The sequence below is a fragment of the Halichoeres trimaculatus genome, unplaced genomic scaffold, assembly GCF_033239565.1.
Source record: "Halichoeres trimaculatus isolate MK-OKI-2021-1 unplaced genomic scaffold, fHalTri1.1 fHalTri1_scaffold_7, whole genome shotgun sequence".
In the NCBI taxonomy this organism is placed as follows: Eukaryota; Metazoa; Chordata; class Actinopteri; order Labriformes; family Labridae; genus Halichoeres; species Halichoeres trimaculatus.
This window is the reverse complement of record NW_027437185.1, coordinates 18,371,141-18,396,554: the sequence shown is the minus strand read 5'-3', so window position 1 is coordinate 18,396,554 and position 25,414 is coordinate 18,371,141. Positions and strand designations below refer to the sequence as shown.

The 25,414-nt window shown below is 39.3% G+C and overlaps 1 protein-coding gene across 1 annotated transcript; it reads right to left on the bottom strand.

Moving 5' to 3' along the window:
- Positions 1 to 1,504: 1,504 nt before the first annotated feature.
- On the bottom strand, positions 1,505 to 4,444 carry LOC141793612 (hepatitis A virus cellular receptor 1 homolog). The gene is made up of 6 exons (XM_074674408.1): positions 4,184 to 4,444; positions 3,657 to 3,995; positions 3,522 to 3,578; positions 3,330 to 3,409; positions 2,849 to 2,942; positions 1,505 to 2,694 (listed from the first exon to the last, which is right to left on the bottom strand). Exons 1-6 carry the CDS (start codon positions 4,224 to 4,226, stop codon positions 2,606 to 2,608), a joined length of 702 nt encoding a protein of 233 aa, XP_074530509.1. The 5' UTR covers positions 4,227 to 4,444; the 3' UTR covers positions 1,505 to 2,605.
- Between the last annotated feature and the right edge of the window lie 20,970 nt (positions 4,445 to 25,414).

Sequence of the window (25,414 nt, the reverse complement as noted above, 5' to 3'; positions counted from 1 at the left end):
AAATAAAATAAATTAATTGTAAATAAAATTAAATACAATTAAAAAAATCAACAGACCTTGTGGTGGAATTTTTTAAACTTGACTGTGAGAGTCATTTCTGTCAAACAATCACTCTGGTGAGGTCTCTATCCTTAAAGATAACACTAAATTTTAAGGCCAGTTGCTTAAAAATACAGTGCAATTTAGTGAATAAAATATCCATATGCTCTCAAACAATAAAAATTAACACCATAATTTGTTGATGAATAGACTCTATCCTAGAGACACAGCGTCTCACACACAGACAGAAATGAGCAGGATTTAGAAGAAGTGACACATCTTGCTCATTATCCCAGCTCTGGCTGGCGCTGAGCTAGCAAAATCAACCATATAGGAGGTTATTCTGCTTCTGAAAAGACCTGAGACCTGAAGCTTGACCTAACAAGCTTCAATGTAACCGTGCATACATCTATCAGAATGCAAACTTCCATCACAGGCCTGAGCAGAAAATGAAAAGTAGGGGTCATAACAGAAACTGATTGATTTTCACCGTTGGTGAAAAGAGGATATTTCTCATTTGTTTGTTTGTGTACCTCCATCATTTCTAACAGCAGGTTAGAGCAGTGCTTTGGTAAGTGATCCCCCGACGAGCAATGTTTACATGTTAGTTAGAAAACTCATCAGCAGACACACAGCATCAGCGGTGCAAGCTACCGTTTGATGTTAAACTGCAGCGAGCCACAGCTATTTAGAGATAATGGCACTGAACAGTGCGTGATAACATATTCATGAAAACAGGACATGGTGTGAGGAGCTCAAAAAGACACAAGCCCTGACCATCTGTGAAATCAAAAATAAAGACAGTCCAAGAAAATAGATATTGAATGGATAAGTAACACAGAAAGGCAAATGTTGAGGGATTTATGAAGATTAAGTCAAGCAGGGGTAATCCTGTGCAAAACAAAAGATGTTATTTCCAGACGCAAAATTATTTTTACACACCATAAAAATTTGAAATTTTGCAATTCAGGACATAGAAGACCTCAACTTAGCTTCAGCTTCTCAGGATCTGCCATACTGGTGGGGTTTTGGAGGCTGCACAGAGCAGAGTAGCAACTCCTGTGTCATGTGACACTTATATCACAGCGTCTTAAAATCACATGATGCTCCCTTTCATTTGCCTACATGCAAACTTCTGCTGCAGCTTTACCATTCATCCATGTATATGGCTGTTTGTCTGTGTCCACTTAAACTGTAAGTTAATACATGGTTTACTGTGTTCGATCACGTGCCTCATTACATCAGAGACAAGGACTCCACCATGGCTGTGAGTCTTACATAAAAGGCATTAGTTACACTTTATTTAGACAAAACAATTCCTACAGGGATCATCCAGGTCAGATGAAGTGTTAAATAATGTGTCTTCTGATCAATTACTTTCGATTTATTCTTTTTAAAAAAAAGTGAAAAATGTTTAAGTTTTAATACTGAAAAAGGTTACAGAACACTGTCTTTTCATTATTTTGATTATGGTGATTTAAACAGAGTCTCCACCTCCTGGAGAAGTCAAAAACAAACGAGAAGCAGAGAGGAGAGTAAGAATAGAGAAGTATGTTTCATTCATCTGGCAAAAGACACAACAGGAAAAGCTGCATAAGAATTAGTTCAGAACAATTGTTTTTCTCCATATTTTGTTTATTGTGATGCAAATTTTTATATGGCAAAAAAATGCATCTAACAAGATCAGGAGTAGGGTGACTTCCTGTGGAAGAAAATAAGTGGACAGAGAGATATATTTGAAAAAGTCTTTTTTCACTATACTCAGAGTTGTCATAAACTGGACACCCCGCTGACAATGTAGACCTGACCGTTTAGACTGAGGTCAGTTCATTTGTTGTATTTTTCTGAAAGAAAACCGAGACTGCATTGATACGATGTTTCATCTTACTTTGAATGCTACACTTGATAGAGGCTTTCAGGTAAAGCACCCGTCAGTGTTCACAGTTAGAGGCTATCCTGAGGTGAAGTGTCTTGCCCAGGGATATTTCAGCATGTGGCTTGAATACCAAACCTCTCGATTGAAAGACTAACGACTCTACCAATGAGATGAAGCCACAAATGAGTCATTTTTTGCTGGGCTCATCTGTTCTTTCAAAGTTAAAAAGTTACACCCAGCATCCTTGAAACCATGGGGCGATCTGCTCCTCTGACAAATTGTGGTTAAAATTTGATTTCAAGTAAAATCTTTTCCCATTTGCACACAATGTACTAAATCCAGTAGATGGCGTTGTCTCCAAGAGGAAAAACTCTCCACATGCTTTAATGGGCTTTTTGCCATGAAAAACAGAGAATAAAGAGCAAATTAATAAATCCACAGGATATTTTTGTATCTTCTCAGGTTGCACAGAGGAAGGCTAACATGTCTCAGATGTAGCTGAGAACAGAGGGAAACTGTACTCTGCTCATATATATGTGAGCTTTCTTTCTTATTAACAGATAAAGAGTTCAAAGGTCTCTCTCCAAAGCTGAGAAGAGGGATGAAGTCAGCTAATGGCAAGCAGGCGCATTCAACAAGTGTGTCTTTATAAAAATCTGAAGACTCTTTCACCATAGGGACGACCATCGTTCAGGCACTCCAGGGCACACTTTCATAAATGTTTTCAGCCGCTGAGGAGTCAGCATCTTCAAGTCTCTTCCTCGGCTGCAGTTTGCTCCCTGGTTTGAAGACACAAACAAATTAAAAGATACCCTGTCTGTTTAAGAGGAAGACCCTCTGAGTGACTCCTGCTGTTTAATAGACACCCACTTTCAAATTGTAAAATTAATCTGAATGGCACGAGTCAGAAAATATAATTTGTTCCACACTTACAGAAAATAAAGACGAGGATTATGATTACTGTGAGGAAGAAAATAGCTGCAACCCGGCCAATGTTCCCCACTCTCAGTAAAGCTTTGAATTCTTCCTGCAATGAAAATCATTATTGTTAGGGAGATTTATAAATAGAGAGGTTTGTGTGCCAGAAATGTTCACTGTATTGAAAACCAGTCATTTATCGTCATACTTTTTCTCACTTAGAGCCCACACACACACACACATGTAGATTGTATCTGAATACAAATCAGATAGTAAAACCACACACTTGAAATCTTAATGCTTTATAAACAACATTTTACATGTTCACGGTAATTCTCTGAATAAAAATGTTCTTGAGTTTCTGAGACATTTCAAAGTCACGACAGATTTGATTTGACATTTATTTTCCTAAATTCTTCAAACCTGTTTAAGACACAGAAACACTACCAGTTATGATTTTAAGAAGATCAGTCTTTTGGAGCGACTCACAACGTACTTTAGTTGCAGCAACCACGAGTCTCTCGATTTTTGGGTCGCCGACTTCTTCATTTGCAGACGTGGATGATGTCCTGAACGCTTAAATTGGAAATGAAAATACTGTTTAAGATCTATACTTGCAATTAAAAAAGGGACATTTTGATCAACAACAAACAAGTTTGATTTTATTTATTCACAGGTGATATCCCACCTTGTGTGCCAGCAGTTGTTGATGCCCAGTCCTCTGTAACAAGCTGTTCTTCAGGAGCTGGTAAAGAAAGAAAAACCTTAAAGCTTGATGACATCACTGGGTTTATGATCACGTTGGGTTGCTTATGAGCGTTACCTTTCTCTACCTCCAAAAGTGTGTTAACCTTGTGGTCGTTAAACCACCCAGGAATCTCGATCCTGCAGCCAAACAAGCCAGCGTCACTGGACTGCACATCCAGGATGGTCAGTGAGATGTCTCCGTCTATCAGCCTGCCAAGAAGCTGGTACCTGGGGGACTGTCTGAGGTCCACAGCCCCATCCTGTGAGGAGAGGACGGTGTTGGAACATTTCGACCAGGGCAGCTCACCTCGTCCCCAACAGAAGCTGAGGATGCCGTGTGTTTGGGTGTCATACGTGCAGGGCAGAGTGACATTGTGCCCGAGGAGGCCGGTTACTTGTACCGTGCCAGAGGACACTGTGGAGGACACCAGTGACTCAGATTCAGCTCGGTGGTGTGAAAAGAGTGCAGATATAATTCTGAAGCACCAAACTTGCAAATGAAGCCTCCTCTACACTCATGCTAACAAACACACACTACCACTTTTACACCCACACACACTCCACAAATACAAGCAAACAGAAAAGCGCAGAATATCGACTTACCTTGTGTCAGGAGTGAGAGGAGAAAAAACCCAAGACCACGCATGTGTGTAGGCTGGGGGATGCCAATGTCCTGAAGTGAAGAGAAATACAATTCTTCCCCCTACACACACGCTAAGACTGATGGAAACAAGAAACTTGACTTTTTTAGAAATAAGGAAGGAAACTCATGGAAGACTTCTCTACATCTGGACTCAAATTCTTGTGGTGTGCAATGAGCTCATTAGGGAAATGAAACTGTCTCATGTTTTGCTTTAAAGTGTATTAAATCCATCAGCTGTCACATGTTTAGTAATAAATGAAGGCATCTGAAATACAGAATTAAGAGACAACACATAATCCTACATTTTTAGTGAGGGAAGTTTACAAGAAGCTGAGGAAGATGACACACACAGGAAACATCATGGTTGACTAAGTGTCAAACACACTGACACAAGCAGTCATCAAGCTGCCAGCTTCTCTCTGCTTGGACCTTGTGAGCCCTGGAAAATTTACAAAATGTCTTTCATATCAGTGTGCAGTGGTTCTTTTAAAGTTACATCCCCACTTCTCCACAGAGATTGTTCGAGTTTGATCTTATCTGCAGCAGTAGCCATGCTGGTAACTGAAGGAGCAGTGAAGATAGTAGAGGCACTCTGGAGGTTGTTGGTATTTGACTGTGATGGGTTGTTTTTGAGACATCTCTCCCTTTGCTGGCATGGAAACATGACAAAAATTCCTCCGCTTGTTCCCAAGACATCTTCGATTTCAGCAGTTTTATCAGCAGCTATGTGGATACTTGGGACTTTCCTTTCGAGTGTTAATAGCGTTCTAATTGTCTTTACCCAATTGAAGTCGTAATTCTTTACAAGTTAAAATAAAACCCTGTAAGAAATCCTATTAGGTTTTAAATACCCTTTAAAGAAACTCATAAATTTGTAGACCTGGTCAGACAGACTTTCCTTGTTGGTTCTTCTTCTTCTACTTCTTTTAGCACAAGATATCCAGTTGGTTTTTTTTGTTGTTGTTTTTTTTTTTTTTTTGAAGGAGGAGGGTTGCAGCTTTTATCAGTCACTTTATTCCTGATGGAACAATTTGATTTGATAATCTATGGAGAGGTGTCCTCACTTGTCCTGAAAGTTTTCATTTCTTTCTTTTTTCACTGTCATAAAGGACTGTGTCCTTTAAGTGGGCTTTTTTTAATGTTAGCGTCCTCGACCTCAATTTCGGAGTGCTGTATTTCCCGTTGCTTGGTTATGAAGGCTGTCACATAGCAATTCTTCTTTCCTCAGACATGAAAGTTACATCTGCTTTAAACTGCTAGGTATGATTTTCACTTATTGTGAATAATGGCAGTTTAAAAAGAAAACCTAGCATAGCATTAGTAGCAGCTCGTCTTCTGTAAACTGTAACACAGGCAAACAACTGAGGTTGGCTTCTTTATTGGTGAACAAGAAGTGACGAGTGCAAAGGTATTATATGGAAGCAGGCCCTAAACATGATATGTAGAGGACACTGGGTAAAGTTGTCACACTTTTTGCTTTGGCACCTCAAAACTGTAAACAGAGTATCCATCTCTTTTTTTTTTTTGAGAACAAATGGAGCCAATTCACTTTTGCTTGAGTGCATCGGTTCAGTGCAAACTGAAGTGGTTCGCATCCAAGTCTCTTGTGTGGTCAAAGAAAACAAAGCTGAAGTGGTCCGCCTGGTTTGTAGACCTGCCATGAAGTTTTGACCCTGAAGACCCTGTACCAGCAGGGTAGCTGATGTCCAGTGTAGTGAACAGTTGTGTGTTGCATTCCTAAATGTCAATTGTGTACATGTTTGTGTGTCAACCCGACCCCCGCGAAGGCTTGACATGCAGACGGCAGGGATCTGATTATTTACCCATTACGTGGTGAATAACCTCCTGAAGTTTGTTGCTTTTAGGATAACTTGTTCATTCTTGGTGCTTGACCATTTCAATTTCAGAGGTTTTTCATTATTCTATTTTTTTTTTCTTTTAACTTGTTTTTCTTTAATCGTGTTTCATCTAAATTGCTGCCACGAAAGAAAGAAAGAAAGAAAGAAAGAAAGAAAGAAAGAAAGAAAGAAAGAAAGAAAGAAAGAAAGAAAGAAAGAAAGAAAGAAAGAAAGAAAGAAAGAAAGAAATCTGAGGGTTTACAATTTAACTGTTGATGCAGCTTTTGCAATATATTCCTGGTAAAATGATGAAATGAATAAAAGAAAAGTTATGCGTAGCTTGGTTCCCTTACCATGCCAAAAATACAAACAGTGAACCGTACTGAACTCTTTTTTTTTTTGGTCTTGTTGCAAATCTTGTCTTGCAAATAATGGGGTTTAATAACCATAAAAAAAGCAGAACAAACAGAGGCCACATTATGAGATCTGTCTCCAAAAAGGTTTACTGAAAAGAAAAAAAAGACTATTGTTGATCTCTGAGTGACCACTTTCTCTTTGGCTCAGGAATGAGTGTGTGTTTGTGTGTGTTTACAAATGAGTCTTAAAGAAGAAATTTTCCAATTAGTTAAAATCATTTATAAATAGTATAGCATTACATCTGAATAATTATGTGGCCTAAACATAAATTTTTGCTTTTTATTTAACCTGACGTGCTATTTGGCAACTAGTCATGATAACTCAGATCAGTAAATTATGACTTAAGTCAATGTCCAAGAAAAAGGGCTAAAGTATACTGCAAAATAACTGCCAAGCTATCAGGCAGTTTTAAGTTCATACTTTCTGAGTATATATTAGGTAGTTTTTTATTATTTGGTTTCAGACATATCTAAAACTACATCAGAAATGGACAACATGACAGCTCCAAAAAAGTGAAGCCCAAAGACTTTGGAGCCTCGATTATGAACTGGATACAGTGTAGGTTGTGAAGCCCACCTCCTCCATGTACATGACATGGGTCAGGCTGAAAAAAAAATTACCATCAATTATTGTAATTTTTTATATAATTTGTATGTTTTCTGTTTTGTCACAACTTTATTTAGTACAGGAGTAGGAACAGTAAGCTGAGACAGTAGTTAATTTGATTTTCAGGGTGAGGCTGGTTAGAAGACTAAGGTTTAGGAGTCAGTGGACAATAATGATTTCATATATTGGTGTTAGAGCCACGACAATCAATTTCATGATCATGGAAACAAATTTCTCAATAATTCAGAGTATCAGTATTTTTGCACTGACCTGATAATGAGTAAGTCATGGTGTGTGTTAGAAGACAGCAGCAGCCTCAGAAAAATATTTTATGTGTACCTGCCCTCAACTCACCTCCAACAGATCCACCTCCACACATCAAACACTGTCTACTGCTGTAGAGATCCATACATCACTGTCCTCCCACAGTAATGTCCAGTGATTAGTCATCTCTCTGGGCTGTGATTCTGATCTCAGCAACAAAAACAAACATATTGAAATTGAAACCTATCGAAAGGCATGAATGTGGGGACAGAACTTTATTTGTTTTGGATTGGTTTTCAAGTGAAGTCAAGAAAGTTAAGCACATGACTTATGAATGTTTGCTTTTTCTTTAAAATACATTGAATGTTCAGCTTAAGTACTTGTTCAGTCACAATAAAATAGAGTGTAAACCCCCACCCTCACCCCCCACCCTTAAAAACTCCAGTTAATTGCTCAAACTTTGCAGGACAAGTCTTGTTTACTTTGATTTCCTGTTTTGGGTTCAAATGGGAGCCATTGTTATTCTGCTGCAAAGATAAAGGTTTAAAAATGGCATTAGGAGCAGAATAACTGGTCTGGTCTGAAGCCAAAGTGCCCCCAGTGACAAATCTTTAGTTGGGCCAATTTTGCTGATGTCTGATAAAACCAGGAACCAGCAGAAAAAGTGGAACATGGAGGTCAAAGTCTGACATTATAAAAGTTGTGACGTGGGTTGGGGAAGTTTATGTCATGGTGGCTACATTTCTGGAGGAACTAAACAAGAGAGGGTTAAAGAACTCAAACATGACAAGTGAGCTTATGCTAAGCAATCATCAATGCTTTAGTCTCTGTAAATCAGAGCTTCTCTGAGGTCATCCATCATTGTGAGGAAGAGGAGAGCATTGATTCACAATATTGCTGACAGCGGAGGATGCACTCTTACCTTTGGCACAAACATGCTGAGCTGTCAGCAGCTCCTTGGACCATGAGATGACCTACACTCCCTAAATGTCTTTGGATGGAGAGAAAGAAACCATCTGCTGAGGGGATATAGGACGAAAGCAAATTTTAAGCTAAGCTCAATATTTACAGTTGCTCCATTACTCCCTCTAGATGTTCTTATGCAGATTTTAAAAAGGAGAGAGTGTCTTTTATGTGGAATGGAAAGTCAGGATATGTTTCATCTTGGATGTGTGTAACACTTAAATGTCCAAAATTGTTACATTAAAGCAACAAAGCAAAATGAAATACACTAATAAAGCTGTGAGAGCAAATAACCAAAAAACTGGCATCAAATGAAGGATTTTACAGATTATTCAACATGTGAGGCCATGACTGAGACTTATCGCAGTGATCAGTTTAAAATGAAAATGACACAAAGACCTTCACTCAGTTTTGACAAAAATACCAACCCAGGGATAAATGAAGCCTTGTTTCGATTCGAATGTTGATGTCACAGGCCCCCAAAGGCAAATGTTATAATTGTTTATAATTTAGTGCTGTAATGCAGCTTTGGGGCCTGAAAGGGCCTCTGAAAGTTAATGGCCCAACACTCATGAGGGTACAAAGATGTATCACAGAATTTCAGTTCCTGGATATATTCTTGTGACGGCACGACTCCTACCAGCGGCGTTTATTACAGTCCAATGGGCAACATGAAGTAGACTCTCTTTAGAGACATATCTGAAGAGGCCAGTTCAGTTTAATAGTGATCTGAACACAAACAGTCATTTCTTGGTATACCACATCCCTAGGGTTAGTGCCTGTTTTTCTGCTCCTGGAGAGTCTCAGTTTCACTGTTAAAGGAAGAATAGAAGGGTTTCACATTGGCTTACATCAGTAACCATATTTGTTCTCTGTGAACTAAGAATCAAATAATTGATTGTAAGTAACATACTCAAATGCAAAACTTGAAACAATGCCAGGGTGGTGTTTGAAGTCAAAAGCTTTTTAGTGCAGACAAGCTGGATAGATAGTGCACAGTCTCACGTCTACATGTTCTCCACCAGGATATCAATATCAACAGATTATAACTTAAAAAGTGTAATATCAGCATCTGTGGGTATGAAAATCTTCACCTTTAATCTATATATGAAAACGTAACATGAGTCATCTGCGTGTCATTAATCCTCTATGCTCCAACAATGAACTTTAGTATACTGGCTGTATTGAAGTACATTAAAGGAGAAAAATCTCCAATCAAAAATGAATATCTCTGTATGAAAGGAATATGTATCATTTAAGATAAATTAAAAATTTGTTTGTTTTAAGTCTCAAGACTTTCACCAAAAGATTAACGGGTTGATTTAAGAAGAGGAAAGGCTTAAAAATACTAAGAGGAAGATCTGTTTTAGGGCACAGTCACACTAGCCATTCAAATGGTGTCATACTCAAGCACAATTGACACCCCTGCCTGCCCGTAGTTCTCCCGCTGGAGAGTAGGGCCAGCAGTCACACAACTCCAAAATGATGATTATCAGTACAGTTATGTGGCAAACTTTGTCAGTTTTTGCTTTAATTTAGTAGCCAGCTATATGCAGCACTACTGGCAACGCGGTGCTCTGCAATGTGTCAGCGTAACGTTAGTGAATCCTGGTTATGTAACCTCACTCTTCATTTCATTGATAGACTCTCAAGTTTGAACAGACCACTGCAGAATAACTGCTGACTGTGGGTTGGAATGAACTTTATCACTAAAAACTTAGCCCTTATCCTAGCCTTTAGCTCAGGCTGTATCACTCGCCCGCTCAGCTGACTTCCACTATACTATCCTTTTTCTGTCTAACAGTTAGTGTCCACCATCACAACAAAATTAATCACAGAAATCATTTTCAGCAGAGAAATCACAGATCTCTCTTCTCAGTGCTAAACTTCATCAGCCTGTGTGGTTTTGTCAAAGTGTTTTAGACGTACCATAAATCAGTCTGGTCCTTCTCAGCACCTGATCAGGAAGATTTGCAGTAGCATTTCAAAACAACCTTTATTGGTGCTGATAATGTCACTTTAAAGTGAGGGTTACGATCAGGCATCTCTCTAGAAGGGAGGCTTTTGCAAGGTCATTTAGAAACTCCTCACAGCCCCTTTTAATGTTTTACAAAGAAAAAAGTGTGAACAAGTCTGGGCTGATATTGGTCTAAATCTGGACATATTGAATATTGGCAAAAATAAAAAACAAAAAAATAATATGCATTCTTAGTTCTAAACCAATGCAAGACTATTAAATGCTGCTGTGATTTATAGAGAAAAAAAATGACTAACAGTGTTTTTTTCCAACGGGTAGTCAATAACTGATCATTATAGTACTTTACATCCCTCATGAATCCAATGACAAGACCAGATTCCCCAGATCTGGTGAAATATTGTCATGAAACAGATTTACAAAATCAAATGAAAGCAGTGTGGGTTCAGTCAACACACAATCTACAGAAAACACCCAGATGGGAAGTCTCCTTGGATAAATAGGACAGCAAAACCTCAGTCATCAAAACTTGAGACAACAATAAGTTTCACTGAGCTTTCTCTTTGAGCATGTGCTCATTATAGAAACCATAACAGCCAACAACCGGCTTTACTTTGAAACAATTGAGGGAAATAGAGGTGTGTCATCCACCTTTGTGTATAGTTTTAGATTCAACAGGAAGTAGCTTTAATCAAATGTTGAACCAGGTGTGGTTTTCCGGTGACTTCTTTCCTAAGTAAAAATCCAGTTTGTAGCATTTTAAATCTCTATAAATCCACAAAACCCCTGGAATACCATGGGTCTTACAAGGATTTGGCTGAACCGGGAACATCATGATGAGTAAGAGTGTCTGAGTATTTCAATCATTTCTGTTTTCTGCACTAACGAAGGACGAGATTCTTGAGAGAATCCAGTTATGGTAAACAGTCTACTGATGGAATATAGAGTAGGTTTATTTGTTTACTCTCAGTCAATCTTTCTCTCCGTCCAATGCTTTTCTAATTTCCTCTGCAGGAGCACACTCTGATCTGTGTGTCTGTGTGTGTGTGTCTGTGTCTGTGAAGGGGGGTGGGGGGCAATTCATGCATGATGGATTTATGGCTGCTGCTCCCGGCAACTGTGGAGCCCCGGCCCTTTCCCCAATTCTTACTTCCCACCCTCGTCCCCCCTGAGAGTGCATCTGAATGTCCCCCTCCTCTCTCTATTAATATCCCACCAGGGAGACAAGAGCTCGTGGGGAGTTTGGGAGCGGAAACGCCTCCCAAAGTCTGCTGGAAGACACAGAGCTGTATGAGGGCGAGGAGGAGGAGGAGGAAGAGGGACAGAGATAAAGGGGAATGGGGGAATGTGTGAAAGAGGATTAGAAAGCGTAATGAGAGAGAGAGGAAGAGAAAGAAAGGGGAGATGAGGAGTAAGAGGATGGAGCAGTGAGCACAGGATGGGAAATCTGCTCCACATAAAGATACACCTGACACTCACCAGAACATTAGCCTGCAGGAGGGACATAAATAGATCTGTTATCTCCTCCTTGTAGAGGACATTTAGTGAATCACTTGGATCACAACATCCCAGTGTTCCTCTCTTTTCTTCCCATCCCCAGAGTGTTGGGACGCTGCCATGAACCCTGTCACTGTTACCCATTGCAGCATCATTATGAGAGATAGAGTCAAAAACAGTGTTTTCCCACAGATATTTTCTTTTCTGGATCAATGACTTACTACTCGAAAATGTTCGGAGTCATCTGCGCTGTACACTTTAGGGCAACTTGGGGCCTGAAAATGTGCATGAGAAAGGTGGGACGCAGTGCCTCCGTGCCAACACGCAGCATGAAGAAGACCAACAGCATTCTCATGAGTTCAGTCTCCTACGGCACAATCGGAGGGGAAAAATGTGCAAACATAAACATGCCCTTAAAGGAAAGATGATTATGGGTGTACAAAGAAGAAGTTCTCCCAACCAAGAGCTGATCCAGATCCAACCCTCTCCCTCCGCTGGGAAACAAAGTCCTCTTTTCTTTTCTTTTCTCACATGGCCTGGCCACCCTGGCTACTAGCACAGGACAGAAAGATGCTGAGAAACCGTGCGAGGATACAAACAGAGGACCAGCATGGGAAAGATGATCCTGGGCAAAAAGTCCCTCTGTAGAAGTGATCTTAAATGTTTGGACTGCTTTCTGATCTCACAGGTTTCAGACAGCCAAGCCAACACATTGTTAGGGACACAGTCCCAATCAGGGGGAAGCTGGGGTCAGAAAACTAGAGTCCTCTTGTAGGTGAAACCCCCACAGCTTCTATCAGTGTTTTTTCCTGTCGGTGTGTACGAGCAGATAGAGCCTGACTCAGCCACAATACTGTGAATCAACCCAAGTCCTCGAAGCCAAACACAGCAAGAGTCAAGGTTCATGAGAAAAATTGAGCTGCGTGCGTGAGTGTGTGTGCAAATGTGCTTCCTTGCCGTTGAAATGCATATATTCAAGAAGAGCTACAACATGAAAACTCAAATATCTGAGTCACATACACATCACTGTGATGAAGCTGAAAAAGGTCATTTTCATCCCCAGTGCAATCAATACACAGTACACAATAACACAACAAAGAGACATGCTGTTACACTCCTGCACCTGTTACAGAAAAAGACACAGGAAAGTGAAACAAAAGACAAAATTAACATAACTAACTGAAAATTAGTGTTCCTTATTAATGGGATGCTCTCATTATGTTCCCTGATGGTATACTGCATTTCAAGTGACTAGTGTGACCCACAGGGCGTGGACTAAGTGACAAGGATAGGCTACTTGTACACAGGTTCTTTGGAAAGGTTTACAAGGCCCACTCCTCTTGGTTTCTCAAACTCAATTTGATCAAATCTGTGCAACAACATACCAAAAAGAGACGGAGTCATTTGAGTCAAACTCTCCTGGCAATCTAACACCTTCCACTTGTTTATGTTTATGTAAATGCAACCATTAGTCAGATCCGATTCTGAAAAAAAAAAAAAGAGAAAACATTCAATCATCTTTTCAATGTATTTTACCTTTTTTTTAATGTGTGGGTCCAGAAAAACATCCATCAACCAGAGAGACAACACTAGACATTAAAATGTCATTCTCAACAATAAGAGTGCATTAAAATGTATCAACTGTGACTTTTCTTGAATAATTAATGATGGAGTTTAACAAAGCCCATAACAAAAACCAGGGATGATTGGGCCTTTGCCATCAGGGCTCCATCATTCTGGTATGACTTTCCAGAGATCAGACAGGCTATAGCCCTGTGCTCTTTTAAATTTCTTTCTTCCAAAAACACAATTTATTAAATATGCTTTTACTATCTTCCCTACATGATGCAGTCTGAATTCTGTATAGTTTTTAGTAGTCTATAACACACCTTATATATGTCTTGTAACTGACTGTGAGAAGCACTTTGTGTTAATAGGTGCTACACAAATAAAACTATTTTTGTTGTTATTATTGTTAATATTAATTTTAGATTTACTTCATGTTTTAGCTAACATTTGAATTTAGCTCATTTATTTGTTGTTGGGAAAAAAGGAATAAGTTTCCTGGCAATGGTGCTCAATATCTTAGGTTTATAAGAAATGACAACCCTGGGTCTCAGAAAAAAAGGAGCCTATACAGAAGTGCCAAAAAATAAAAAATAAACAAATATAAAATTAAAAACATAAAAACAGAAAGGGCATGGCTGACCGTCTGGCACATAGTAGCTGTCTGTGACAAGGCTTAAAGCTTTTGCCTCTTCTAAATCAGGTGACAATAGGCTTCAAAACTCTGCATCAAAAACAGATGGGTGATGTCACAGACACTATGTCAATATTTCATACAGTCTACGGTTTATACACAAACCAATCTTTGACATCAAACAATTAAACTGAAGTTACTGCATTTTTACAAACAAGTTATTGGGTCCACAGAAACATTCCCACAGCACTTTGTGTTGTCAAGCGACACACAGCACTATCTTCTCTGGTAAAAACTGCTGCGGAAGCCCCAGCAAACACAACCCAAGCAAAAACAAACAAACAAAAAAAAACAGCAAAATCTGGAAACTCTGATATATGCAGGATATAATAACAACACTCATCTAAAGATGTTAACATGGAAATATGGGAAACCAAAAACCAAAAAACTGACTATAAAACAGCATAATCACTGTTGTACATCAAAGCCGATGGCTTCATTCTCAAGAAACCTGTGAACAATCAGCAAAAAGAGAGGTGCAGTGCTGGTATTCTGTGCAAAGCGTGCAGTAGTGTACTACTCATCTTCTATCAGAACCTTTTGACACTTTACTTCAGGTTGTAGCAATCCCCTAAGATTCTTCTGTGGTTTCATCATCACAGAAGTATAAGCATCAACAGCCTGCATTTTCTGTTAAGGAGGTAAACTTAACATTCCTGTCATTCGCACTTGTCCATCCAGTTCCTGGTGTAAAAATTGATTCAGCTGCTATCTAACGTAACAGGAAAGCGAAACAGACCCATGAAAAGCACTATTGGCGTTTTGCTGTTTTTCAGGCAGTTCTCAATTATTCAAACCAGACTAGTGGAAGTAACATCCATTCACTGGCATCAGGTTGAGTTACTTTTGAAGGTGGAGGATAGGATAGATAATTTCCTTCCCTTTCAATTTAAAAGAATGACTGCCACAAATACCTGCCTGAAACATACATCGCCAGGATAAACCAGCGAGTCTGGTCAGAGCTTTCACTCTGTCTGTTTTCAAAAGTTTTATAAACAGGAAGCAATGATGTTGGGTGTTTCTGAGGAGTAAATATTAGGAAGTGACATTTTACAGTGACTAGAAATGAATCTCTTAAATTGTCAGAACATAGTGTTATGTCAAAGCTCACAGCTGGAGTTCCTGCTGCTTGGGACCAGGGGTCAGACGAGGAATCTGTCCTTGAACTAATTCATCTCCTTGAAGCATCCCAAGAATTTTCACACACATTCACTTCTTTTTCCTTAAGCGGTCTTGTCTACAGAGTAGATCATCCATCTTAACTCAATGGTCTTCATTTATTGGGTTCATATGGGGAACTCTAACAAAGGCGGGAAGGAACCACGCTGTCTGCGTGGATGGACACAATGAGGAGCAGGAGAGAGGGCGCCAAGTCATGGGAAACAAATTTACCTGAGGGTAAAGGTCCCATTCCACACATCAAAAGAGAAGAGATGTTTACTACAGATGTAAAAACTGCTGCAGCTCTTCAAAGCAGTGAAGTGCATTTCAGGTTAGTTTTTTTGGTTATTTCCAAAAACATTTCATTGTGTGAACATTTAGCAGATACAACTTACAGCAGATAGTTTAATTTACGTAAACAAGCAGTCAGGTGACCAAGTACGATGAGTGGGTGCATGAATAAGCCCCACAGTTTTTCTGCCTCATAAATGTCAGTCTTGTTTATTATATTTCTGATTCTCTTAATGCTTAATGAATATATTCACGGCATTTACCTCCTAAACTAAAACTGGTTTTGTCTGCTTTGATGTTTTATTGTGAGCAGTCTTCTTTCCCGGCTTCATTGGCACATCTCTGCATTTTCTGACCCCCTCACTACCACCTGTCAGTCGGAGGAACAGTGTGATTGCTGGTGGTGTGTATACTCCTGCTTCAGTAGCTGCACTGCTCCCACGCTTCAGCACTTTTGTTTGGGAATGAAAAATAATCATGATAAACTGACTATTATAAGTAAGGCATTTTCAGAACATTGCTTTATATGGTTGTATTTTTGTTGTTTACATTAAAAATAGCATGCAACAACCATTAAAATGTTGCAGGGACATCTCTGTATCTCTGAACGAGACTTTAAATAGTGATAAAATATATTTAGTGAGACAAAGTGATTTAATACTTGTCTTTGAGCCAAGTTGAGTAAAAGCTACCCTGAAGAGTTTCTAGTGAACCATCTGTGCTCAGCTGCTCTGCTCACGCTCTCTAACTCTCACTTTCTGCTCCACAGGTTTCCAGTAAGTCCATCATCCGGAGCTCAAAGCTGAATGACCAATCAGTGAAATTACTCCCAGGTTATGCACTGACCCCATGTCTCTGATGCAATGTGCTGCACCCTGTAGGGAGAGTTAAAAACATGGGGGCACCTCTTTGTTATCACACTGCAATCTCCTTGGAAACACAGACGCTGCAACTGTGCAGCTCACTTGGCCCGGGGTTTGGTGGGTTGGCCTGAGTTTCTCACAAACGCCCGTGGCATTTCAATCAGGCAAGATTAATGCGTCCACTAAAGACACTTTGGTAACTTTAAAAACAGAGAATGAATGAAGAAGCATAATGTGAGTTTCCTGTTTGAGACAAGACTTCACTCTATGGTGCAATTGAAATGATGTATCCCACACACTTCTGTTTACGGTTTCAGACATGGAGTCATTAAGAGAGAGGAGATTTGAACAAATTGCGGCCTGTTTCCTCAGCAACAATTCAATTTGTTTTACGACTGCAAAATCCCCTGAGATACACATCTTGTGCTCACAATTTCTAACATCTGTAAAATCTGCTCTTTACTGTGTTTTTTCACCTCCTCTCTCACAACAATCACCACTGCCAATAAGAGCACAGAGGGGGGCTGACAGTGGATGAAGGATGATTTTGTACGAGCTTCCATTGTTTCGCTGTTTATTTTGGCCAAGATCTTTGGATTACAAAAGAGCAGTGTTTGTGAGACAGGCTGCAGAAAAGCTTGTCTGTGACTCTAATCAAAGGGGACTATAAACATGGGTCATATGGCAACATCGTGTGTTTCTGCTAAGAACATTTGGACTGTTTAAATGGGAAGATCACAAAACAATGTCATAAATAAAAGACTGTGGCACACATCCATTATTGATAGGCTGTGTACTGAAAGGCTTCACTGGAATTAGAGAGGGGATTTCTCATTCAAGTCCTTTGTTATATTTTTATTTCATTGCGAAAAAATGTGTGAAGCTTTATTTCATATCAAGATACTGCACAGAAAAATTGGGTGCTGATGACAGTGGATGTGAAAAGATGTGAGCAGGGACACCAAATTGTGGGAAATGCTTCCTGGATCTGGAAACTACAGGATAAATTTATTAGAAAAGCAAATGAACAGAAAAACAAATGAGTAAATACTGAAGTTTTTTAAACTAATTTAATAGTAAAACTAATTCTGTGGGCAAACGCTGAAAGGCTTGTCTCACACGGTAGATGTCTTCCTCAAATATTCTTGGTCGTTCACTCTTCCCTTCATCCAACACAGTCTTTGTCTCCATACATTTCTCACACCATGCATAAATTGATGGACATGACGGTTGACCTTTTCCATACTTGGTTAGGTAGTTTTGCTGAGTGTGTGTATCGGATTGTGTTTCGATAAACCATGACACACATGGGCTGTTTTCTAAACCGCCTACTACACCAGCAGTGCCTACTATTTTGGCTGAAATCCAGTATGTAGTAGGTTCTATGTGAAAACTTGCAAAATCTACAGTACTCTAAAAATCCCCAGATGTCCTACTAATCCAGGAAAATTTCTCAATATACAACAGACCAGTCTACCTGGCATACTGTTTCCCACAATGCACTGCGCTAACGCCGTTTGTCTATGCGGGTGGCAGGTTTTAATGAATTACCACCATCTACTTGAATGAGTCGGAATTATAACTACAACACAACAACACTAATATTAGACAGTCTGTGAGATAAAAGTGAAGTGATGCGAAGAAAGATGAGTAAATCCTGTCACTTCCAGTTGTTAAAGGGGTGATGTCTGCAAATTCGTTAGCCCATATAAACCACTAATTCACTTTTTAAACCACATGTGGATTAAATAGAGGTGGTTTTTTATCCACCAACTGTAAAAAAATAAAAATCCCTTCAGATTTATTTTCAGTAAACAATATAAATTTTGGTGCAAGATAAGAAATCGAGTATGATGATTCTGTGTGATATGATAAACAAATTTACTAAAAGGCAGCAGAGATCTGCCCATAGATTGTTTTGTACATTTATAATAAAGGCAAAAAAAAAAAAAAAAAAAACAGAAACCAGAGTAGTATACTACAAAATAGACCCAACAGAACAGTTATACTACATATTACAAGCAAAAGCAGTAGGTAGTCTGTAGTGCGTACCACATACTACATTCACATATAGTATGTAGTAGACCAGTGTTTCCCAAACTTTTGTTCAGGTGACCCACTTTTTTGGAGGAATGAGCCACGGCGACCCAATCCAAAAAATCCAAAATATGTCCAATCAGTAAATCCACTGACAGGATAAGTGTGCAAAAATAAACAAAGGTTCTTTAAGCATGTTTCTGCATCATCATACTTCTATGGTACCAGCTAAAAGGCCTAAGAGACAAATTTGACAAATGCATTACAACTTTGTCAGGCTTACACTCTGAAAATACATTTTTACTATGACGGGTTAGCCTGCTTGCTTTTCAGAATTGAATCCCAGCCATGTGTACGAGATGAGAGAACAACACTCGTATTGAGTGCAGCATCCAGTCTGTTTCTGTATTTTGTCTTCAATAATGTGAGAACTCCAATTTGTATTTTTTTTTAACAAGCCTGTTAGAGTCAAGTTCCTGTCAGTCATGACAGTCAAGAAAGAAACTTCTATTCTATTCTATTCTATTCTATTCTATTCTATTCTATTCTATTCTATTCCATTCCATTTTTATGTGGTTGTGAAAGAGATAAGAAGCAAAATACATACAGATATGACAGTGGGAGGAGCCAATCATCAGTAAACAAATCGTTGAGGGGGAGACTTCTTCTGGTTAGGGAAAGCATGAATTTTATGTAAACATTCTGGAAACTAATCTGGCGACCCACCTATGGGTCAGGACCCAGACTTTGGGAATGACTGTAGTAGACGGTTTGAAAAACAGCCATGGTGTCTTTTCTTGAGGAGGAGCCATTTTTGAAGGGTTTGTTTATCAGTATCTCTTTCACTACAATAAACTTTGATAACTACTGAGTACATAGATCAAATCTGATTGAGAGAGCTCATCAGTTGCTTTTGTAATATATTTTTAAATTGTAAAGAGATTTTATGGACTGTATTCGTCTTTTTGTTAAGTAGTGTCACACTGCTTCAAATTCTAAAATTAACCTCCTGAGACCCGAGCTTTTGTTTGTTATTAGTGTCATTGTACTTGAGCATGCTCAAGTACAATAACACTTTTTTTCACTGAAATGGGTGTAATGTTGTGAAATCACCAAAAGAAGACACTGCCAGTGCCCCTAAATGTGGCTTATAGGTCAGAGTTTTACAAGATGAAGTATCATGGATCTGACAGGCAGAGATGTGATGCTCACATGTGTACGCTGAGTCTCAAGGTTAAAGTAAATGCACAGATATTGTGATCAAAATGTGCGTTCTTGAAGACTCATGCTACATTTTACAAACTTTACAGTTTTCTCCATTATATTCTGTGTTTACTACAAACATTATAGCTTGCTACCATCAGCCTAAGTGAGGGATTTTCTTTTTCTTTTTCTTTTTCAAGAAAGTAGCTGAGTAATGATACCAGTTTCTTATTTCATGTCACCCCATCAGCCCCTGTGGTGCAAATAGAGTCAAACCGTCTTGAATAAATTCTTCGAATACATAATAAAATCATTATTTGATCCCATCTAAAGGAAACAGAGCATGAGTCCACATTACTCAGTGAGAGATTGAAGGAAATGTTGAGAGTGTTAAAGCTTTGTTTAATATTTCTGAGAAGTGTTTTGCCACCGAGTCCCTCAGAGCAAAATGATTCAGTGTTGAGCTCCTAACTCTATGCATGTGATACGGATCCTGTTTGTATCACATTATTATCAACTCTTTCAACAGCATCTTAAAGAAAATAAAAAGTCTGTGAATTTTATATTCATGTGGTTTGTGATGCCTGTCATTTTTGGATCATAATGTATTGGAGTGTTTATGAACTCTAGTTTGGGAAGTGGCTTATAATAGTGGCTTTACTTGTCTTTTTTTATATCTGACTGTTTTTGTTGGGAAGATAAAAACTAGTTGTGTAGAATTCAAGTAAGAGCGAAAGTGTGTATATTTATCTTTGATAGATCTTTGCTCACTGTTGGAGTGTGTGTTACTAATCCACTAAATAATGGGAACTTGTTATTAAAAAAGCAAGAATCGCAGAGGCACTGAGGAATGTTTTTACCATTGATCACCTACAGGGCCAAAAAGACTTTCTCTAAAAAATATATCTTGAGCACAAGTCTTATTGAATAATAATTCAATAACAATCTATCAAATTCCCTGCAGGCAGTGAGATAATAAGTTAGACTAAAACTTAACAGAGGTATGCTGGGGTGTAATATTTAATTACTCCAGAGGGATTTGAATAGGTGATATTATGATATCAGTATTTTAAAATTCCTGGTTACAACTGTGCTGTAACAAGGTGTATGAAAGGTACCTACCTGAGTACATACTGTCTTTCTGTGGCAGTAAGTAATGGGAAAATTTGATCACATTTTTCTCCAAATATTTCAACATCATTTGTACCAACTATCTGAACAACACCAAACTATCTCTAGATTGTTGCATCCACACCTTTACATTAAAATTTTAACAAAATGTTAATCTGCCTGAAATGAGCACAAAGCATGTATGTGTAATTTCAGTAAAAGTAACCCAACTGTTTGGACATTTTTTGACGAGATCTTATGAAGGCAAGATTCTGGGAAAAGGCTAAAAGAAAAAATGTTGGACTTATTTTTCTTGCTGACAAGCCTTCATTTTTAAAGCAGATACAGTCGGACTATGATAAGGTAATGCAACAAATTTTTGGCTCCCAAGCTGTCACGGAAAAGCTCCACAGAACTGAGAGTGAGCAATAATTTAGAGAGACTTCCCAGTCTGGGAACGTCCCCCCCTGTGTGAGTGGAAAAGCAAAGGTGGTGGGGTGTGTGTGGGGGGAGACAATGCAAACTCTTGTCTGCACTATTTCCTCTAATGACGGTAATTAAAACAGAGAGAAGATAGCAGCTCTGCTCCCAAATGGCATGCTTCTTGCACATTTGTCTGTGTGTGTGTGTTTGTGTGTGTGTGTGTGTGTGTGTGTGTGTGTGTGTGTGTGTGTGTGTGTGTGTGTGTGTGTGTGTGTGTGTGTGTGTGTGTGTGTGTGTGTGTGTTTGAGGAGTAAACTAATGCAGGGACGGAAATAATAGCCTTGAGGTGTTAATAGTTTTGGGATGCAGTGTGAGAACTGCCAGACGGATGGTTGGCAATAAAAATTCTCAAATACAAAACCGTTTCTTTGTCAATCTTTCACACACTGCAGCTCTGCCAAAAACAGGTTCTGAAATTAAAATCTAACGAGAAACATGCAGCACTTCATTGGTTTCTAATTTTTTTTTCTCCTACTATGGGTTTTCCGCTCATTTTTATCCCACTAGGCACTCTTTTCTGTGGCAAGCCAACACAGCATCCAGTTGAGCGTGTCTTTTTCAGTGGACACAGAGTTATGTTCTTGGTTTAATTTGTTTGGATGCTGCATGGATTAAACAATGAAAGTAAAGTGATATAATTGGATCCACTGACTTGCTTTGAGTCTGACTCCTCTTCATGTGGTGAGTGGGCACTTTAGTTATGAAAGGATTATGAAGACACAGTTCATTACATATCACAAACTCTCTTTAGACATCTTTTGTTTCTTTGCATCCCACTTCTTTGTCAGATAATCTATCTTTTTTAATCAAATGTCTGCCCCTCAAACTCCACAATGTAATCAAAGTTTTTAGCTTGTTACGTTAAATTGTTTGCTCAGAGGAGACAGCTCCCATAAACCTTTTTCATGTGTCCTCGATGGTATCTTAAATCACTTCTGACTCTTGGGCTGTGGAGAGCATCATTACATCAGTGTGGCATGAGGGTCATGTCAAGTTTTATTTTGTTGACAGGGCTTCAAACTGACACTTTCATCCATTAAAGTAGTTCTCAAGTGTAACATTAGAAGTTAGTGAATTAGAAGTGAATAATTAGTAGCTCAAACATATTAGACAATCCCAACCTGTTGGTGATCGTACATCTGGGATTTCTTCTATTTAAATTTGAACTTTAATTTAAGTTTTATGGGGTTTTTTTCTCTCATTAGTTTTGTAAATAGTGGAAGTGGACATTTCAAGACCAAAGTGCTGTTCACTAGCCACTGGACATCACCATGTTGAACACATCACTCACAGACTAAACATTATATTACTGATGTTGCACTGTCTTGTTCTGTAATGTATATGAATTCCACCAACTAAGAATATATGGGGAGAAAAAGTACTGGATTACTGCTCAGTGGGGCAAAGTTTTCTTTTCAGATGAAAACCATTTTTGCATTACATTCAGAAAAGGACTCAGAGTCTGGAGATCAAATGAGAAGCGTGAGACTCCAAGTAAAGTTTCGGCGTTCACTGATGGTTTTCTCTGCCAGCTCATCTGCTGCGGCTGGTCCACTGTGTTTTCTGAAGTACAGATTTGGTGCAGTCATTTACTAGGAAATATTACAGCATTCATGCATCCTTCTGCTGATAAGCTTGATGGAGATGCTGATTTGTTTTTCTAGCAGGATTTAGCACCTGCCAACACTGCCAAAAGGACCAAAATCTGGTTAAATTACCATAATATTACTGTTCTTCACTGGCCAGCAAATTTGACAGACCTTGTCAAGAGGAAGACACCAGACCCTAGAGCACAGATGAGCTGAAGGTCACTACCAGAGCAACCTGGGCTTCCATAACTCCTGAACCAGACTAAATTAATTGTGACACATTTTCTGACCAAAAAACAAACAAGACCACTAGCAACAAGACTGGGGATTTTTCCTCATTTCGAACAGCAGATATCGAGACATTATATTAATAAATAAAGGCTTAACATTTGGAGACTGAACAAGACTGTGCTGTTAGTACAGTTACAATCTGCAGTAAGTGTGAGGCATACACAAGGTATTTTTAAATGAATTAAGAGTTTGGCTCATTCAACCCTAGTGCAATTCTGTCAAAAATTGGCAGAGAAGAAAGAAGGTGTGTAAATTCAGCCACAGGATGAAAATGACCCGCAGTAAAAGTTTAGTAAAACAAATAATAATAACAATGATAATAAAGCAATTATCCTGAGCAGAGACAGCTTAGCTTGAGTCTCTCATTATAATATCGTGAAGTCCCAGACTTCTTGTCAACAGCATTGGATGATAAAATGCATTTTACAAACTCTGGATTTTTGTTGTATACATACAAAATGTATACATAGCCCATCGTTATAATGATGACTTTTAAAGAGTGATGAACAGGATATTGTTAGTCAATTTTTGTACCTTTATTTTCGCAAATGTATTAATAGTTCCTGCTGTCATCTAGTTTAGGAAAAAGTCTTGTGTATGGAATTTGACTTTTCCCCCCACTGGTCAACATTGTGTTTTTCTCTCTCTATAAGAAGGAAGGGGCCGTGGTATATCATAGCTGCCCTGAATCTCTGACAAGCTGTACGTGCTGGCCGTGTGCCAAGTTAAACTTAGCCCCTGGTGGACTTAAGTGACCCTCTGCTCTCTTCAGTCCAAGAAGACTTTGGAGCGTCCATCTTTCTATCTTAAGAGCGCTTTTCAACCCACTGAGTTACAGCTGTAAATGTCAGAGCTTTTTCTGATATTGATTGGGTGCCTTTGACAGTCTGTATTGCAAGATAGAGTACTATTCCTGAATTACACACACACTCATGTAACTACTGAGTAGTTTTTCACATCCATAAAAGATGCTGTCTCCCAAATTAGCTTTTTTGGGGGGCAATAATATCACTTAATATATTTTATAAAAACAAGAAGTATGGTTGTTATCTCTTTCCTCCTGTGTTGGTGGAACATGTAAGGGCTGTGTGTGTTTAATCAGCCTGACTGGGAGCACATGGGCCAAAAACGCTGCCACCTCGGTCCTTTCCAGGACTTTCTTCATGTACTGTGTTTGGTTTCTTCCTCCTCTTTTCCATCAACACCTGAAAATACACTCCACACACACCTACTCACCTACACAACTGATTCTACTGATAATCACACCTCCTCTCTCCTGGATTATCACCTTCGTTTAATGTTATTGAGTCAGTTACTTTAAATCATAGTTTGGTGTGTCTCTTGAATCACACTATCACAACTAAAAATGTAATTTTTTTAAAAGCCTTTTTCAGTACAGGATGATACAATAACCATCCAAAATACATCAGTTTTTTAGGACCAGATGATACAGACCCTTGGTTAGCTCATTTAACTGAAATGTAAGTGGGGAGTATCAGCAGGCTTTTCAAGAGAGAACTGTGGTGTGGGGTCGGCAACACACCCCTAATCCCTGACACTAGCCAGGCACCCGCCACCCCCAGAGGGCTCATTGGCGACATCTGGCACACCAAACGCATCCCCTCTGCCCTACATGTTTGGTGGCATGGTGGTGTGTGGTGGTTGAAGAAAGGTGAGGCAAAGGGGATCCGTTTAAAGGGCTGTGAGTGATCCTAACTTCCATCTGTGGCTGGGTTGGGATCTGTGAGCTACCTTAACCCTGGTTGAGGTGGCCAGAATTAGAGTTGGAGGGGAAGGGGTCCGGGGTTTTGGAGGTGGGGGATCACTTCCTCCCTTGTGTATTCTGTCCTGGAGGTTACCTCAGGCTTGTGGTGTTATTTCAGGGCCCAGAAGGTGTCTAACCTCTTTCCCCAGGGCCACTGACTAGCCTGTTCAGCTGCGCCTGAGAGGGTTTTGATGATTTGGCGATGGGCTCGGCTGCCAATTCCTAAGTCCTTAAAGTGATACTCCAGGATGGAACAAGTTGGGTCCTATCACAAGGTTTAGGGCAGAAATTACCCCTACAGCAGTGATTTTTGTGCAGCAGAAGCCCAGGGCGCTCACACCAAAGACCCCCTCCCTGCTCCTCTGCCGGTTTCCTCTGCACTCAGACGGGCCAATTTTTACTTGACCAAAAACACAAATAAACGGACTCCCACCAAAAAAATCTGATATCGGTCTGCATTCACGCTTTATTTAGAGAATTTTCAGCACATTACTCTCACACAAAAACACTGCTAAATAAGGCTCTAGTTCTCATCGTGTCTCCTCGTCCTGGCAGACTACCTGTGTTTGTTTATATCT

Coding starts and splice junctions, on each gene's coding strand:
- LOC141793612 (XM_074674408.1), bottom strand. CDS start 4,226: ATGCGTGGTCTTGGGTTTTTTCTCCTCTCACTCCTGACACAAG. Junction 2,943..3,329: donor TCGTGGTTGCTGCAACTAAA/GTACGTTGTGAG, acceptor TTTTCATTGCAG/GAAGAATTCAAAGCTTTACT. Junction 2,695..2,848: donor AATCCTCGTCTTTATTTTCT/GTAAGTGTGGAA, acceptor TCTTCAAACCAG/GGAGCAAACTGCAGCCGAGG.